This window comes from Nansenia antarctica (genome assembly GCF_963989245.1).
Source record: "Nansenia antarctica genome assembly, chromosome: 11".
NCBI lineage: Eukaryota > Metazoa > Chordata > Actinopteri > Argentiniformes > Microstomatidae > Nansenia > Nansenia antarctica.
The window spans coordinates 18,981,293-18,998,990 of record NC_137681.1 but is presented as its reverse complement, the minus strand read 5'-3'; the positions used below and the strand labels follow the sequence as shown (position 1 = coordinate 18,998,990).

At 42.4% G+C, this 17,698-nt stretch overlaps 2 protein-coding genes across 2 annotated transcripts; both read left to right on the top strand.

The window, feature by feature from the left end:
- Positions 1-1,495: 1,495 nt before the first annotated feature.
- On the top strand, positions 1,496-3,049 carry LOC308167951 (carbohydrate sulfotransferase 12-like; the record flags this gene model as incomplete). The annotated part of the gene is made up of 2 exons (XM_080542430.1): positions 1,496-2,155; positions 2,348-3,049. The coding sequence occupies 2 exons, from the start codon at positions 1,496-1,498 to the stop codon at positions 3,047-3,049; spliced, it is 1,362 nt and encodes a 453-aa protein (XP_080398556.1).
- A 10,955-nt stretch (positions 3,050-14,004) lies between these two features.
- On the top strand, positions 14,005-17,101 carry sult1st6 (sulfotransferase family 1, cytosolic sulfotransferase 6; the record flags this gene model as incomplete). Its single annotated transcript, XM_080542429.1, has 5 exons — positions 14,005-14,212; positions 14,310-14,357; positions 16,011-16,105; positions 16,295-16,475; positions 16,989-17,101. The coding sequence occupies 5 exons, from the start codon at positions 14,005-14,007 to the stop codon at positions 17,099-17,101; spliced, it is 645 nt and encodes a 214-aa protein (XP_080398555.1).
- Positions 17,102-17,698: the final 597 nt, after the last annotated feature.

Sequence of the window (17,698 nt, the reverse complement as noted above, 5' to 3'; positions counted from 1 at the left end):
AAGTTATTATTATTATTATTATTATATTATACAACAGTTAGTTCTGACCAAGTAATTTGATTGGTACCTACGACCGAATCACAGCCGTGCTGATATTCAGTATAACAGCTCTCCCTCTTGTGTGATATTGCTTGATTATACAACGGATAGATCCGGTCCATTGTCTCTATTGGTCAGTTTGCGTTCCAGCCGTGCCGATATCCATGATATACACACGGCTAAATGGAATGTTGACACATCTTTTCCTCATATTACTCCACGTTTGTATATATTACTTTATCGAAGTTACATTACATTGCTTAGCAACCGATAAACAACTGTTCAGTGGATGAATACACTTACACTAAAACATAGTTCCATTAAAATACATTAATTCTTTTGTGAAATATGAATAGCTAAATGTGGTAACCGTTGTATAAAAGCGTTAGGGAACTCGAAACTTCTCGTTCCATAACACTTAAATAACAAAATATAATAATAACTAAATAACATAATAATATTGTGTTTTTCCTGGTATTCAAGAGGTCTCATTGCAGAACAGGGAGGGTTTCCAACACTGAAAAGGCCTTTATCATGGAGCTGTGTAAGGGAAAATTATTAGTTTGGAACATTTTGTCATTGCTAGATCATTCAGACTGTCTGGGCAGATTAACACTACCCCAAGTCTGGTAGACAATGAAAACTGGTTTCCTCTGTTCAAGATTCTACATTTGCCCAACAAGGCAAGGGACTCTTAAATATTTTCAAGGCAAGGGACTCAAAATAAGACGTTATCAATGTTTTATCTATTTATTTTCTTACATTCTCTTCTTTTATTGTATTTTAACCTTCTTTTTACTGTTTTATATACTTCCTCTGCTTTTATATTCATTTTATGCGTGTATATGTTTTTATCCTGTTGTAAGGCACTGAGCTGTATTTCTTGTATGAAAGGTGCTATATAAATAAAGCTTTACTTACTTACTTACTTACTTAGGATTACTTACTATTTTAAAGGTGCTATATAAATAAAGCTTTACTTACTTACTTACTTACTTACTTACTTACTTACTTAGGATTACTTACTATTTTAAGTAAAGTTCACCTCCTTTTGTTTTCATAGCCCTACCAGGGTGGTTGCTCGCTTTTGTCCACTCTGGTGCCCTCCTTCCTTACCTTTGTTATACCGTAAGGAAGGGAGGGCCAGATTCACCCACATTCACCTTCCTCCCTCTTGCTGTGTCCTCCTCTCAATGTGATTGGTTTGATGTCACCTGAGGTGTTTGTTATCTGTGTATAAATATTCATGTTTCCTCTCTGTCTGGGACTTTTCTGAGAAGACTTTGACTCTGTCATAGTGTAAACTGTTCTCCTTTTGCAAAAGTTAATTAAATACTTTTTTCTATGCAATTTGAAAAAAACAGGCTACCTTTTTCTATTTTCTATTTAGATGCTTAAATATTTCCCTAACAGCTGAGACAAGCTCTCTCTTTCCTCCTCACTCTGATCTGGAAAAATGCGAACGCCAAGGTTTTTACGGGAGGTGTTCATCGTCGGATCCCTGTTAACGATCCTGCTCGTCATCCTATACTGGGATGATGTTGGAGCACTTGGAGCACTCTATCCCCACGACCCCCGCGACCTTTCCATCCATCAACCTCAACCGACCGCAGCCCTGTCCCTCAGCCTGTCCCCCTCTTCGAGTCCTGCCCTCCACCAGCCCCTCAGGGGACTGGGGAATCTAGGGGGGGTCCCATCCATGGAGGGTCAGGATGGGGGAAGCTCTGCCCCGAGGGAGGTTGGTCCTACTGTACTCACTCCTCAGCCTCACAGTCCCCCAAAGAACCCTACGACAGGCTCAAGTTTGGATGAGAAGGACGGTACTCCCAAACAAGAGGGTAAACCCCCCATCGAAGGAGATCCCTTAGATCTGAGTGTTAAACAAGAGGAGAGGGGGAGAGAGGAAGAGGAGAGTGGAAAAGAGGAGGAGAAGAGGACGAGAGAGGAGGAGCGAAGGCAGGAAGACAGAAGGAAGCGTATCCAGGATGTGTGTTCTGGGAATGGAACACTGGAATTCCCAGGAAAGGGTTGGACGTTAGACCAAATTCCCAACCAGGAGCTAAACCACCTCATAGTGGACGATAGACATAAGGTGATCTACTGCTACGTCCCCAAGGTGTGTATGTGTGTGGGTGAAGAGGGACGCTCCTCCTCCTCCCTTCTACTGCCTTCCCTCTCAAACTCTTTTCAGTTCAATGTAAGAATAACCTGCATTCATAAAATCATCACCCCATCTGGACAGAGTTAACTCCTATCTCTCTCCTTTCCCTCTCTATCTCCTCCCTCCCCCACCCTCTCCTCTTTCTAGGTGGCATGTACCAACTGGAAACGTGTGATGGTCGTGCTGTCCGAGGGACTGCTCGCGGAGGACGGCCAACCCTACCGTGACCCCCAGGCCGTGCGCCCTAACATCCACACGTTCTGGCAGAGCAACTGGCAGGTCTCCAGTGACCTGATGAGGGTGAAGCTCCAGAGCTACACCAAGTTTCTGTTCGTCCGAGACCCCTTCGTACGCCTCATCTCCGCCTTCCGGAACAAATTCGGCGACCCCAACCAGGACTTCTACAAAGAGTACGGCTCTGGGATGCTTCGTCGCTTCAGGAACGTGTCTAGTCTTCCAGACTCGGTGGCCGAAGCATTTAAGGCGGGAATCCGACTCTCGTTTCCCGAGTTTGTCCAGTATCTCCTGGATCCGGAGACGGAGAAGGAGACTCCGTTTAACGAACACTGGCAGCAGGTGTACCGCCTCTGTCACCCGTGTCAGATCCAGTATGACTTTGTCGGAAATCTGGAAAACCTGGATGAGGACTCTGATCACCTGCTCCGACTCCTCGGAGTGGATGACCAGATCAAGTTTCCGCCTAGCAACCGGAACCAGACAGCCACCAGCTGGGTGCGTGATTGGTTCTCAGATGTTCCACCAGAGTTAAGGAGGAAACTGTACAACTTGTACGAACCAGACTTTGAGCTGTTCGGGTACCCCAGACCTGAGACGCTGCTCCACCTGTGATGTCTTTCAAACTCCTGGAGAGAGATTTGCCATATACACGTACATACTGTAGCAACAGTCTTATCTTTATCTCCTACTTGGCGACAAAGATAAACAGAACAAAGATAGCAACATGTTTTGACACTGCTACCTGAAGAGGTTAGTGAGTCTGCGGAAGGCTATATAAGATTTGAACTCCATTATTTGAACTCCATTTGCAACATGTTTTGACACTGCTACCTGAGTGATGGATGCTTTCTGTATGTTAGAGATGACCAACTCTGGTACTGAAGAGCTATAGTGGATGCAGCCTTTTGTTCCAGATCAGCATTAATACACCTGATTACAGTATCAGTTTATGTGGTCCAGATTGAAGACCACTCATTGATGTGTGTATGTGATGTGTGTTAGTTCTGGAACAGAAGCCTTCATACACTATGGCCAACCAGGACCAGAGTTGTTCCACAGCTGTGTTAATTTTTTTTATAAAGGGAAATATGCTGTGAAAATGTGTTTTTTGGAATAAAGTTTCTTGGAAACATTTGAGTATGTCAATGTCCGTGATCTATTGATTCTGTAAACACATAACGTTGTACTTGTATGCCTTGTGTTCTTCTCTCACCCTCTCCCTGCCCTCCAACAAACGTCTTTGACAATACCCAACGTAAGATGAACAAATTATTAAAGATATTTCTAAATAATTTTACCTATGTACAAAACGATACTATACCAGAAATATTAACTAGCTAGTGAATTTCACTAGTAGAACGATGTACTATTAAAGTATTATTCAGTTATAATAGTTAAAATAGGCAAACACCTATTTTGTTTTTACCTGCCGCAAACACAGTACACAGAATACACACGATAATACACACTTTCAATCTATTTACATACAGATTTCATAATCCGGCTCTCTCCCCGAATAACCACACCAGCTTATTGTATTTACATTAGGTTTGTGGAACTCACAGTCTTACTCAATACTATAACAACCATGTATCCCAGGAGGTTCTTTTGAACCTAACAGAGGATATCTCACAATATCTCACAATTCCCGACATGCAGCCCTTTTCACCAAGCCGTGACACATATTTCTCCTCTGCGGTATATTTTTACACACACACACACAGACCTGTGTATAAGAACCTGTAGATATCTGTCCTATTAATTGTCATATTTCCAGAAGGGGGTTTTATGGCGGCCTCAGGCTTAGGGCCAAGGGGCCTATGGGCAGGCTACCTGCCCCCGCCTCACCCCTCTCCCCATCCCCCACTAACCCTAACCCTAACCCTTTGTCCTAGAGAAGCACATGGTCAATATGGCCTCCCTTCCTATGACCTGCCCCCTGCCCTTTGACCTGAGTGATACTGTCTGTAACCTATCCCCCTTTTCACACCCTGTCCTGAGTAAGGTGATAGGACGAGATAGGTGCCTTGTCAGAGACTTGTATTACTATATCACTGAGGTATAAAATATGTGAGCTAAAGTACAGCTCGCTCTCTTTTCATCCTGCTTGACCCATCGACCAGAGCTGACCCCCTCTCTATTACATCATCAGAGTAGGAATGCTGCAAGCTGTTATGTAACTTTGTTTGAATAAATAGTCTAACTCAGAAGCTTTACTGGTGATCTATTTCAACCAAGTACCTATAAAAAATATCCCACATTAAATGGCGAGCCAGAATCCAGGAAAATCGAATAACTAGAGTTTGTCTGGACCCCAAAAGTTGACCCGCCGCCGCTTGAGACATAAGGTAAGACGCGTGGAAAGCGCCGCTCCTTTTTGAACCTCTGGGCAGTGAATAAAGTGAGCGCACGCGGTAACTCGTGGGTTTGAGATATCCTCTGTTATGTTCAAAATAACCTCCTGGGATACATGGTTGTTATAGTATTGAGTAAGACTGTCACTTCCATAAACCTAATGTAAATACAATAAACTGGTGTGGTTATTCTGTGGGAGAGAGCCGGATTATGAAATCCGTATGTAAATAGATTGAAAGTGTGTATTATCGTGTGTATTCTGTGTACTGTGTGTGCGGCAGGTAAGGAGACTGTACGCAGTGTTCTTTAGTCGTGATCTATTTCAACCTATAAAAAGTACCTATAAAAAAACCCTACACTTCCTTTACAAAATCTGCAAAAGTTTTCTCCGCCGTTTGCTCTCAGTCTATGGAAGCATATAGTAGACTAAATTCAAATGCTAATGCAATATGAGATTGCAATTGCATGTTCCACTTTTGCATGCATTCTTTCAGACAATATTCAAATTAAAATGCAATTCTAATGATTTGCATTTTCATTTTCCTGTACCTGATGTGCACATTCACTGTCAATATTAAAATGATAATGCAAAGCCATTTGACATTTAATTTTCAAAGTCATGCGCTGCTTTGTAGCTGACAAAATTCAAAAGTTCATTCTAATGTGCAAATGACTATGCAATCCCAAAATAGCATATTCATTTGCCACTTTTGCCTGCGTTATTTGAGTCAATATTCAAATTGTAATGCAATAATGTGATTCGCAATTGCATTTACATGTTCTAGTAAACACATCCGCTTTGTAGCTGACAAAATTAAAATGACTATGCAATCCCAAAATAGCATATTCATTTGCCACTTTTGCCTGCGTTATTTGAGTCAATATTCAAATTATAATGCAATAATGTGATCAGCAATTGCATTTACATGTTCTAGGAAACGCATCCGCTTTACAGCGGACAAAATTCAAACTCTCTATGCAATTCTCATGTTCTACCGGCCTGTCAGTCGTTCTCTAGGGGCGGGACAATGTTTAGCAATTGCATTTACATGTTCTAGGAAACACATCCGCTTTACAGTGGACAAAATTCAAACTCTCTATGCAATTCTAACACATCCGGGTACTTTGCTCTCCCGTCATGTCCACGCCCCTTTTTGGGTGATAGCAGTGTAGAAGTTTGACTGGCGGTCAATGGAAATGTCTGGTCTTTGCTACTTTAATCAGATAAAATAAGAAAACCATAGTGCTTTTTAGATATTAGGAGCCCAAATCCGATTGCCAGTTAGGCAAACTATTATATGGAATGGAATGGACTTTATTTGTCATTGCTACAGTACAGGTACCAAACAACGAAATTTAGGAGGGGTGGCTCCCCTGGTGTTAGGAAAGGGGAAAAAAAAGAAAAAAACACATTTTAGAAAAAGCATAAAAGCAAAAATCACAAGAAGGTAAGGAGCTGGTTTACATCAATAAAGGCTATGTACGGACCCGCGGTGGTGTAGCGGTCTACGCACTGGCCACTAGTGCATGCTGCCCACCGGGGCCGGGGTTCGTATCCCGGCTCGCCAGATCCAGATATGGCCGAGGCACACGGGAAGCGGCATATTGGCCGGCCGCTTCCGAGGGCGGTATAGGAGTATTTCTGGACTAGGATCCGTCGCGCAACACCGCCCCCTGGGCGCCGGAATAACGGTACTGGGCTCGAGGAGCCAGTCAGCCTAGTCTGCCTGGCGGCCTCTTCTGGGACTGCCGGCCACGGGGTCGTGCGGCGGATCCTATGCAATAGGCAGGGGATAATTGGATGCTAAGTTGGGTTAAATTGGCTACCAAATTGGGTGAAAAAGGGATAAAATCTGAAAAACAAATTTATAAAAAAATAAAATAAAGGCTATGTACACAATCCACTGTACTATACTGCACAGATAGTCAACTAGGGTTGTCATATTGCACAAAGAGTATTTTTTCACATTATTTTAAAGTGTCACAGTTTGCAGGCTTGAAAATGTACATGTTTGTGCCTCAGCACTAGCTGCCATACAATCCGTCCGGACTGTCCTGGGCCCAGAACTTAGGCCTTTTCTGTGTTCAGGGCCTTGTTGCCGATCAATGATCGACGTCGTTATATAGAGAAAATTAATGAAATAGGGGTTGATTCATCAGAGCAGTCATACGTCCTCTCCCTGTCATCAGGGATTTGTCGATCTTTGATTTGATTTGCCGTGTAAATCCCCAGATGAGAGTGTTACATTAGTTTTCTTAAGATAGGATAATGAATAAATCTGTTCAATGGGCATTTGCCTACTGTTAATCAGTGCCTACTGTTAATCAGTAGCCTGTATGGTGTATATGAAGATGTTATAGCTAGCTAGCTACGATTTATCATGAAAATAATGAACAGCAAGCTAGATCCAAAACTAGGGCTGGTGGAGGAGGGCAAGTGTCACATTGGACAGACTACCAAAACAGAAAAATAAAGTACGGTATCTTAACGACAGAAAAAGTGATGGATGTCAGAAATTGCCTACATTACCTGGAGATTCAATAAGGTACTTTTATATGACAGGATATGGGTTAGGGTTATATGACACCTGTAGCGAGATAGATAGATAGAGCCAAAAGTAAAAAGTCGCTGAGAGACGCAACCAGGGTCTGGCTGGTAATTGTATGATGCGCCAAACAATCCGCTGAGATGAAAAGTACGTTTTAGAGCATTTATTGAATAGAACAATCAAACTTGGCGACGTACAAAAATAATCCATAAGCGATCAAAACCAGAAAAATAACAAACAATGCGTATAGAATATAGAATAGAATAGACTTTATTGTCCTTGTACAGTTGCCTATACAATGAAATTGTAATGGTTCTTCTGAAGGTGCAAAAACAGAAAAACATATTCACATATTCACAAACCTATACACATAACATATCACAAATATTACACACACTAGACAAATTCAAAAGCGAAAATGCTATAAAACAAGCTAAGAGACAATGAGGTCCGTGGTGTCAAGTGCAAATAAAGACAACAATATTAAGAAAATAAAAACAACTATAAAAGCAAGCTAAAAGACATGAGGTCAGTGTCTCATCATATGACTTCTCAATACGGTGATCAAGGCAATAAACAAACAAGTAAACTCACAATAAACCCAGCGTGTTATACTAAATACCCCCTAAATCATATTCATGCCTCCGACAACACCTCAGGCCTTTGGGTGGTTCATCCACATGGATGGAGGCAGACTGAAAGTCTGTAATCCTACTTTGATTGTTTGTTTATTGCCTTGATCACCGTATTGAGAAGTCATATGGTTATGGGGGGTGATATTGCAAGGTATTTTAAGCACCTGCGCACCTTGCATTGCGGTAGTGGAGAGAGAGGGGAGCGATGTATTTTTGTTGACCGCATTATACGCATATGACGCAGATGAACCACTGATGAACCAGATGAGACACTGACCTCATATCAGTAAATAAATAATATCAATTTTCATGATAAAATCGTAGCTAGCTAGCTATAACATCTTCATATACACCATACAGGCTACTGATTAACAGTAGGCACTGATTAACAGTAGGCAAATGCCCATTGAACAGATTTATTCATTATCCTATCTTAAGAAAACTAATGTAACACTCTCATCTGGGGATTTACACGGCAAATCAAATCAAAGATCGACAAATCCCTGATGACAGGGAGAGGACGTATGACTGCTCTGATGAATCAACCGCTATTTCATAAATTTTCTCTATATAACGACGTCGATCATTGATCGGCAACGACACTATATAATAGTTTGCCTAACTGGCAATCGGATTTGGGCTCCTAATATCTAAAAAGCACTACGGTTTTCTTATTTTATCTGATTAAAGTAGCAAAGACCAGAAATTTCCATTGACCGCCAGTCAAACTTCTACACTGCTATCACCCAAAAAGGGGCGTGGACATGACGGGAGAGCAAAGTACCCGGATGCGTTAGAATTGCATAGAGAGTTTGAATTGTGTCCGCTGTAAAGCGGATGTGTTTCCTAGAACATGTAAATGCAATTGCTAAACATTGTCCCGCCCCCAGAGAACGACTGACAGGCCGGTAGAACATGAGAATTGCATAGAGAGTTTGAATTTTGTCCGCTGTAAAGCGGATGCGTTTCCTAGAACATGTAAATGCAATTGCTGATCACATTATTGCATTACAATTTGAATATTGACTCAAATAACGCAGGCAAAAGTGGCAAATGAATATGCTATTTTGGGATTGCATAGTCATTTTAATTTCGTCAGCTACAAAGCGGATGTGCTTACTAGAACATGTAAATGCAATTGCGAATCACATTATTGCATTACAATTTGAATATTGACTCAAATAACGCAGGCAAAAGTGGCAAATGAATATGCTATTTTGGGATTGCATAGTCATTTGCACATTAGAATGAACTTTTGAATTTTGTCAGCTACAAAGCAGCGCATGACTTTGAAAATTAAATGTCAAATGGCTTTGCATTATCATTTTAATATTGACAGTGAATGTGCACATCAGGTACATGAAAATGAAAATGCAAATCATTAGAATTGCATTTGAATTTGAATATTGTCTGAAAGAATGCATGCAAAAGTGGAACATGCAATTGCAATCTCATATTAGCATTAGCATTTGAATTATGTCTACTATGCTTCCATATCAGTCCTCCTCCAACCAAACACTTCCTGAAAGGGGCGTGTCCAGTCACATGCTCTACCAACTGAGCCACAGAGGATCCTCTTGGTGGTTACAGATCCGGCAGATATCCCCAGCTGAGCTTGTGTGCGAGCCTGGCCATGCATCTGCCAGAAGTGCTGGAACAGTGCTGGAAAGGACAATGTGAAAACTAAATATTCAAACCAGCACACATGATTGTTGTCCCTATTGTGCAAATCCCCAAAGTTAAACGATAGTTAGACCTGTGGCCATGAAATACAAGACAGAGATGGAGAACAAGTGAGTGACTACCCTACCTACATTATTATTGGATTGGATCTTTTTGTTGTTGTTGTTGTTGTTGTTGTTGTTGTTGTGTCTGTATTAAGCCTAGCTATACTGTACCCCTTTACTACTAGTTTTGAGAGAGAGGAAAGGAGTTAGTCGTGGACGATTTTTCAATCAACAACATGGATTTAGTGGATTTAGTGGATGGCCTATGGCCTGTTGTCCATCTTTGTCCCTACATGAATCGTACAGGATTCTTGGATGGTTTTCCAACCTGTAGGATGTTGCACTGGTACCTATAGTACTGTATATGAACTGGTACCTATAGTCTGTATATGAACAGGAAAATTCAAGACAGATTAAACCCAATTGAATAATAAAATTCATTTTAATTTTAATCATAATTTTATTGTGATATCATTTTATAGTGATATAAAGTGAATAATTCAATGGTGAGTTTCCCCAATGGTATAGCTTTACAAAATACTGTTTACTATACCTCAATGGGAAGGTTGCACCAGCTATCAAGGAACTCTCAAACGCCCTCCCAGTTCTGGGGGGCTGCATGTTTACTATTTACATGGATGTACAGTATTTAGAACCATCTTCAAACCAATATGAATAATGAATATGAATACACCAAACAAATAATGTGATTGATTTAGCTGTTCATATTATAGGGTCTGATATCTATTTCATATGCAATGTCCTGTCCTTTTTACACATACTCAGTATTTTGTTTCCCTCAAAAGTAACACTGCATTGAACCCGAGATTTACAAATTCATATTACACCTCTTGGAAGAGGAAAGAAAAATAAAACATAGACAAGGGTACAGTTATATTTAGTGTACCCTTGTAAATGGAAAATTGTCAGTGTGGAATAGCGCTAATGGTACAGGGTAGAGTGGTAACACTGCTCCCTGTTTTATTTTAGACTCAATGCATGACATTGAGCCATGGTGACAGAATCAATCAAGTTTATTGTTACATCCACAGAGGAATGTGGTGGCGCCGTTATATAAAGGTCTGCATAGGACGTCTGTACAACGCAGAGAGACATGTCATATTGTATTGTAAAATGTTACATTTACTATAAAGTTCAATGTGTAAGATGGTGTTGGACCCAGGTGCGGTGCGGCTCAGATAAACGGAGGTCGAGACCAGCGTAAAATAAATGTTCTCTTTACTGAGATAATAATGTTTCATCAAACACAGGACAAGGGCACAGGTCAAAAAGTAAAGGTGAGCAGACAAGGGCTCCGAACAGCGAGTAAATAATAACTTCAATACAAACAAAACGTGTGACTCGAGAAAACAAAGCAGAGCAAAACCAGGCTCCATAAACTATAACAGCGAGGACTATGAGAAAACAAGATAACAAAACAAACAGTAGAAAAGTCAATGTACCTGGAATAAGCAACAGTAGTGATGTTACGCTCGACGCAGTAGTCACGACACGGCGTCGATCTTCCGACACAATGTGCGTCGATACAAATGTATCGATGCTTGTGTCAATTTGGCAAAAACCACGTGATTATTCGAACGAAGCTTCGTACGTCACACAATCCAAAACGTACGCTTTTAATCCAAAACGATTTACAATTACGAATTACAGGGACATTCCCCTGGAGTAATTGAGGGCTAAGTACTGTGTAAATGGTCGGCTGAATTTAGTAGGCAGTATGCAGTATATACTCATTGAGTATGCTAGTATACCATTCCGAACACAGCCTATCTTTGTATGTTCTATATCTATCTATCAATATCTACCGATCTCCTGTCTATTTCTATCTCTGTCTCTGTCAATAAATGGATTCTGTCTAGCGTCCGTATGTCTCCACTAGGACTACAACAACCCTCGAATATGAGTGAGTTCCACGTCATTTTATGCAGTACGAAACTTGGAACACTGCCTCGTTTGCGGAATGATATAGACTAGCCAGATAGATACACAAAAACTTGTACACAAGCAATACATATTTTATTGTTCACATGAGCGCATCTCTGTCCAGTTCCCACATTGCCTTGTTTTGCACTCTTTCCCTGTTCCACGAGCACGTCCCAACAATGTTGGCCCTGTTATGACATGTTGACCATTTATATCTGCTCCAATTGTCAAACAGCCATGTCCCACACATGCCGAAATGTCATTTAGATTTGTATCCTTACATGTCAAGGGGATAGTGGTGGTCTAGTGAATAGTGAATTGGACAGGTGACCGGAAGGTTGTGAGTTTAAATCCTGCCTGAAACACCACCACTAGTGTGCCCTTGAGTAAAGCCCTAAATTACTCCAGGGGGAATGTCCCTGTAAGTAGCTTTTGGATTAAAAGCGTTACTTTGCTAAATGGCAAATTCTATTCTGTTTCTATTCCTGGGGATGCACATGCGGGATGACCTGACCTGGAAGGACAACACAAAAGGCACCATCAAGAGGGCACAACAGCGGCTATACACCCTGAGAGTCCTCAGGAAGGAACACAGCAAGCAGGAGATACTGGTGACCTTCTACCGCGGCGCAGTGGAGAGCATCCTCACCTACGGCATCTGCAACTGGTTCTCCAGCAGCGGAGAGAAATGCGCTACAGAGAGTCGTGAGAACAGCACAGAAGATCACCCGCGCCCCCCTCCCCTCTCTGGAAGATCTGTACAACACACGCTGTCTCAGGAAGGCCTCCAAGATCTCCAGGGACCCGACCCACCCTGGGTACGAACACTTTACCAGGCTGCCCTCGAAAAGGCGGTTCAGGACCCTGGCCGCTAAGACAAACAGACTGAAGAACAGCTTCTACCACAGGGCCGTCCAGGCCCTGAACACAGCAAAGACCTAAGTTCTGGGGCCTGGACAGTCTGGACGGATTGTATGGCAGCTGCTGGACTGAAAAAATCAGGTGTAGTGCTGAGGCACAAACATGTACATTTCAAGCCTGCAAACTGTGACACTTTAAATAACGTGAAACAATACTATTGTGCAATATGACAACCCTAGTCGTCTATCTGTACAGTATAGTACAGTGGATAGTGTACATAGCCTTTATTTATGTAAACCAGCTCCTTCCCTTCTTGTGATTTTTTTTTTTAAAGTGTTTTTTTTTTTCCTTTCCTAACACCAGGGGAGCCACCCCTCCTAAATTTCGTTGTTTGGTACCTGTACTGTAGCAATGACAATAAAGTCCATTCATTCATTCCATTCATTCATCAGAAATGGACACAACAGTTGCATTTATTTATTTATTCATATGTATTTATTATAGTCTACTAGACACACCAACATTTAAGACTACATATATGGCCACATACACATCGACACAGTTTGTCACAGCACCTTTATTGAACAAGACATCACAGATGACGGTGGGCTTATTGTATTTTGACTTGTGAATCAGTCGATACAGCCGCCATACCATGACCTGACCAGCAGATAGCATTATGGAGCTGCTGTATCGACTGCATCGATAGATCGACACTTTTTCCAACACAATTGTGTCGAACGTGTCAATGCTTCGAAAGCTTTGTTTCCCCCATCACTAAGCAACAGGCAGTATAGTCCTCCAGGACCGGTAGAACAAAGTCTAAATAGTACAGAATATTCCACAGGATAAGCAAAGGGTTCTCACCACGCATACACAGGGCTCTCAAGTCTCACGCATTGGGCGTGAGACAAGATGTGGCGTGTGAGCGTGTGAACGGGTTGAAATGCGTGTGTCTCACGCCCAATGCGTGAGACTTGAGAACCCTGCATACAAGTATGAACGACTGACAAGGGAACAGGGAAATGGGACACACCTAAGTAACACATACAAACACACAGGTGACAATCATCAGTTAATCAGTCCAGGGGATTGTAATGCTCTACATAGCCAGCAGGAGGCGTCGGGGAGTCATAAAGCTGACCCCCCTCGTAACAGTAACAAAGTTACTGAGAGATAGAGAAGGAAGGAGAGTAAAGAACTTTGAACCTTTGAACTTTGAGACAGTGACAGATGTTTCATAACCAAGCTGCAGAAAGAGAGGGAGGAGAGAGAGAGAGGGAGGAGAGAGAGAGAGGGAGGAGATAGAGAGATTGAGAGAGGAAAGAAGAGAAGGAGGACAAACACCAGGAGACACAGGAGAGGAGAGGAGACACACGCACACACACACACACACACAGGCTCAGAGTCAGACACAGCAGGAAGACTCTGTCCGTGAGGACTACATTTGTGCATCCGGTCCTCTTGGGGTTGTGGTTGTCCTGGCAGCAGAGATCATGTCAGGGTCAGGGCTGGGGTCAGGTGGGAAGGGGGAGGAGCAGTACAGCCTGGCACTGCGGCGTGCCTTTGGAGTGCAGCAGCGGTTCCCCCTGGTGGCAGTCCACGGCGTCCCTCTGATGGAGCCCATCGCCCTCCACTACGATCGGGTCTGGGCCTTCACCCCCCACGCCTCCGACCTGCTCATCGCCACCTACCCCAAAGCAGGTACACACACACACACACACACACACACACACACACACACACACATACACATACACATATAGGTGGTGCTGCAGTGCTGAGATGTGTGTTGCTATAGGAACAACGTGGACCCAGGAGATAGTGGACCTACTGCTGCGCGCGCGCGGTCAGCACTACCCGCCACCATTGTAAAAATTCCTGGAGGAAACACTGATATATATATATATATATATATATATATATATATATATACCGCAGTGGAGGCTGGTGACTTCCAGAATTGAGGAGGCCAAATTTTTTTCCGCTTGCTCGCTTCACTCGCGATGGAATGTTCCCTGTTCTTCTTATCTGTCTTTGTTAAAAATTATTAATTTGTGTTTGGCGGTACTGAAGGGATTGGGACACTCTCAGGATGGTGGATGAAGCAGCTTTTATTGCCTGCACAATGGGTCATCAAATAAACAAAACAATTGGCATGAATCTCTGGTCCGCCTGCAGCAGCTATTGTCCCTTCTGCTCAGGCTCACAACATTCACCACAACATACTACATACAATCAATGACATGTCAAAAGCACTCAAACACTATGTCAATCAGACACACAACATACAATTCAGAACAATACTTCATCCATTTCTAATATTTATCCTGCAGAACAGCACTCATACGCGTGTGGCGGAAAAAAGTACTACACGGAGGCCAGGCCTCCTGTTCCCACCCATTTTCAGTGATTTGGCCAATCACATATTGCCATGAAAAAAATTGCATTACATTGACTTCTATGAGAAACCACTTTCCGACAGGAGGCCTGGCCTCCGTGTAGTACCGTTTTCCGCCACACGCGTGTATGAGTGCTGTTCTGCAGGATAAATATTAGAAATGGATGAAGTATTGTTCTGAATTGTATGTTGTGTGTCTGATAAAACATATAATTATTGCTTTTTTAAATCTCTCTCTCTTCTCTCAAATTATTGGGGAGGCCAGGCCTCCTCCACCTCTATGGAGGAGCCTCCACTGTGTACCGTATTTTCCGGACTATAAGTCACACTTTTTTTTCATAGTTTTACATTGCCGTCTACAGCCGCCAGAGGGCGCTCTGGGCTTGTGACAACTATATGCTGCTCCTGTACCACTGAAGAATTAGCTGAAACATTAACGGGAGCTTGGTGAACTTGCTTACCGGTAACTTGCTTGTTGGACTAGCTGGTTTGTTATGTTAATTTAGCCTATTCAGCCTCCCAGGTATGTTCTTTATGCTATTGTGTTGCTGAATAACTGTTAATGTGTTACGTTAACATACCGGACACCTATTCAGCCTGTTGTTCTGTGTGCTATTGTGTAGTTGAATAACTTGCTTTTCCAGATTAAATGTCTGTTCTTGGTCTTGGATTTTGTGAAATACATTTGGAAATAAATGCGACTTATAGTCCAGTGCGACTTATATGTGTTTTTTCTTCACGACGCATTTTTTACTGGTGCGACTTATACTCCGGAGCGACTTATAGTCCGGAAAATACGGTACACTTTTACTGTTATATATAGACAATATTACTGTTATATATAGACACTATTACTGTTATATATAGACAATATTACTGTTATACTAGACACTATTACTGTTATAGACACTATTACTGCTATATATATACACTATTACTGTTATATATTTACACTATTACTGCTATATATAGACACACTTACTGTTATATAAGTAATAGTGTATATATATATAGCAGTAATAGTATATAGACACTATTAATGTTATATATAGACATTATTAGCCTGTAGGGATGATGATGATGATGTGGATGATGTCTCAGTGGGCTGGGGCTCCTGGTACGACCATGTGAAAGGTTACTGGAAGGAGAGACAGAAGAGGAACATCCTCTATGTGTTCTATGAAGACATGAAGGAGGTAGACACACACACACACACACTCACACTCACAATCTCTCTCTCTCTCTCACACACACACACACACACACACACACACACACACACACACACTCACACTCACAATCTCTCTCTCTCACACACACACACACACACACACACACACACACACTCACACACACACACATCATAACAACTACCTTCTTCCCAGAATCCTCGTCGTGAGGTGGAGCGCATCATGCGCTACCTGAACCTGTCGCTCCCTGATGATGTCATCAGCCGCATCGTTGAGCTGACGTCGTTCCAGGTGATGAAGGAGAACCCCATGGCTAACTACACCTTCTTCCCCAAAACGCTGTTCGACCACTCCATCTCCCCCTTCATGAGGAAAGGTCTGTCTGTCTGTCTGTCTGTCTGCCTGTCCATCTCCCCCTTCATGAGGAAAGGTCTGTCTGTCTGTCTGTCTGCCTGTCTGTCTGTCCATCTCCCCCTTCATGAGGAAAGGTCTGTCTGTCTGTCTGTCAGTCTGTCTGCCTGTCTGTCTGTCTGTCTGCCTGTCTGTCTGTCCATCTCCCCCTTCATGAGGAAAGGTCTGTCTGTCAGTCTGCCTGTCTGTCTGTCTGTCTGTCCATCTCCCCCTTCATGAGGAAAGGTCTGTCTGTCTGTCTGCCTGTCTGTCCATCTCCCCCTTCATGAGGAAAGGTCTGTCTGTCTGTCTGCCTTTCTGTCTGTCTGTCTGTCTGTCTGTCTGTCTGTCCTCCTGTCTGTCTGTCTGTCCTCCTGTCTGCCTGTATGTTCTCCTGTTTGTCCTGTCTGTCTGTCTGTCCTCCTGTCTGTCTAGATAATAGAGCAGTTGTTATCTCTACCTACTGAACTGATTCTGAACTGATTCTCTCTTGGTTCAGGTGAAGTGGGTGATTGGACCAATCATTTCTCCCCTGACCAATCACGACAGTTTGATGAAGACTATGTGAGACAGATGAAGGACGTGGACATTCCTTTCAGGACCAACATTTAAACACTACCGCCCCCTACTGGAATCATATAAACACTACTGCCCTCTACTGTCTACTGTATTATACTAGAGACATAGAAACACAACTGCTGCCTACTGGAGACATAGAAACACTACCACCCCCTACTAGACACATAGACACACTACTGCCCCCTACTGTCTATCTCTCTGAACAACACTCCAGTTGGTACAAAGTTTGCTAAACATCTTTGTGATCAAATGTAATTGTCCCAATAAAGGTTTTTGAACAAAGCGTGAACCAAGAGTGAAATGATTCTGTCCTATTTATTTGTGGTCTTGAGTCATAAAAGTGAACTAGAGACCAGTCTATAAACAGTCTATAAAACGTCACATCACTCCGCCGATGCCTTCATTAGAACATAAAAAACACACAACAACTGAGAGAATCCAAGTTAAACAAAAACTCACTTTAATACATACTTTATTCCTCAGAATAAAATCTTAAATATATCTTCTTTTTTTTTGCGGGGAAGATCCCCCCACTTCAATTTAATCTCTTTCATACAGAGGCTGTTTCTATGACTTTTCGGGATACATTTGATTGTTTTTTCCATTGGTTTTCCTGTTTTGTCCTCTGTT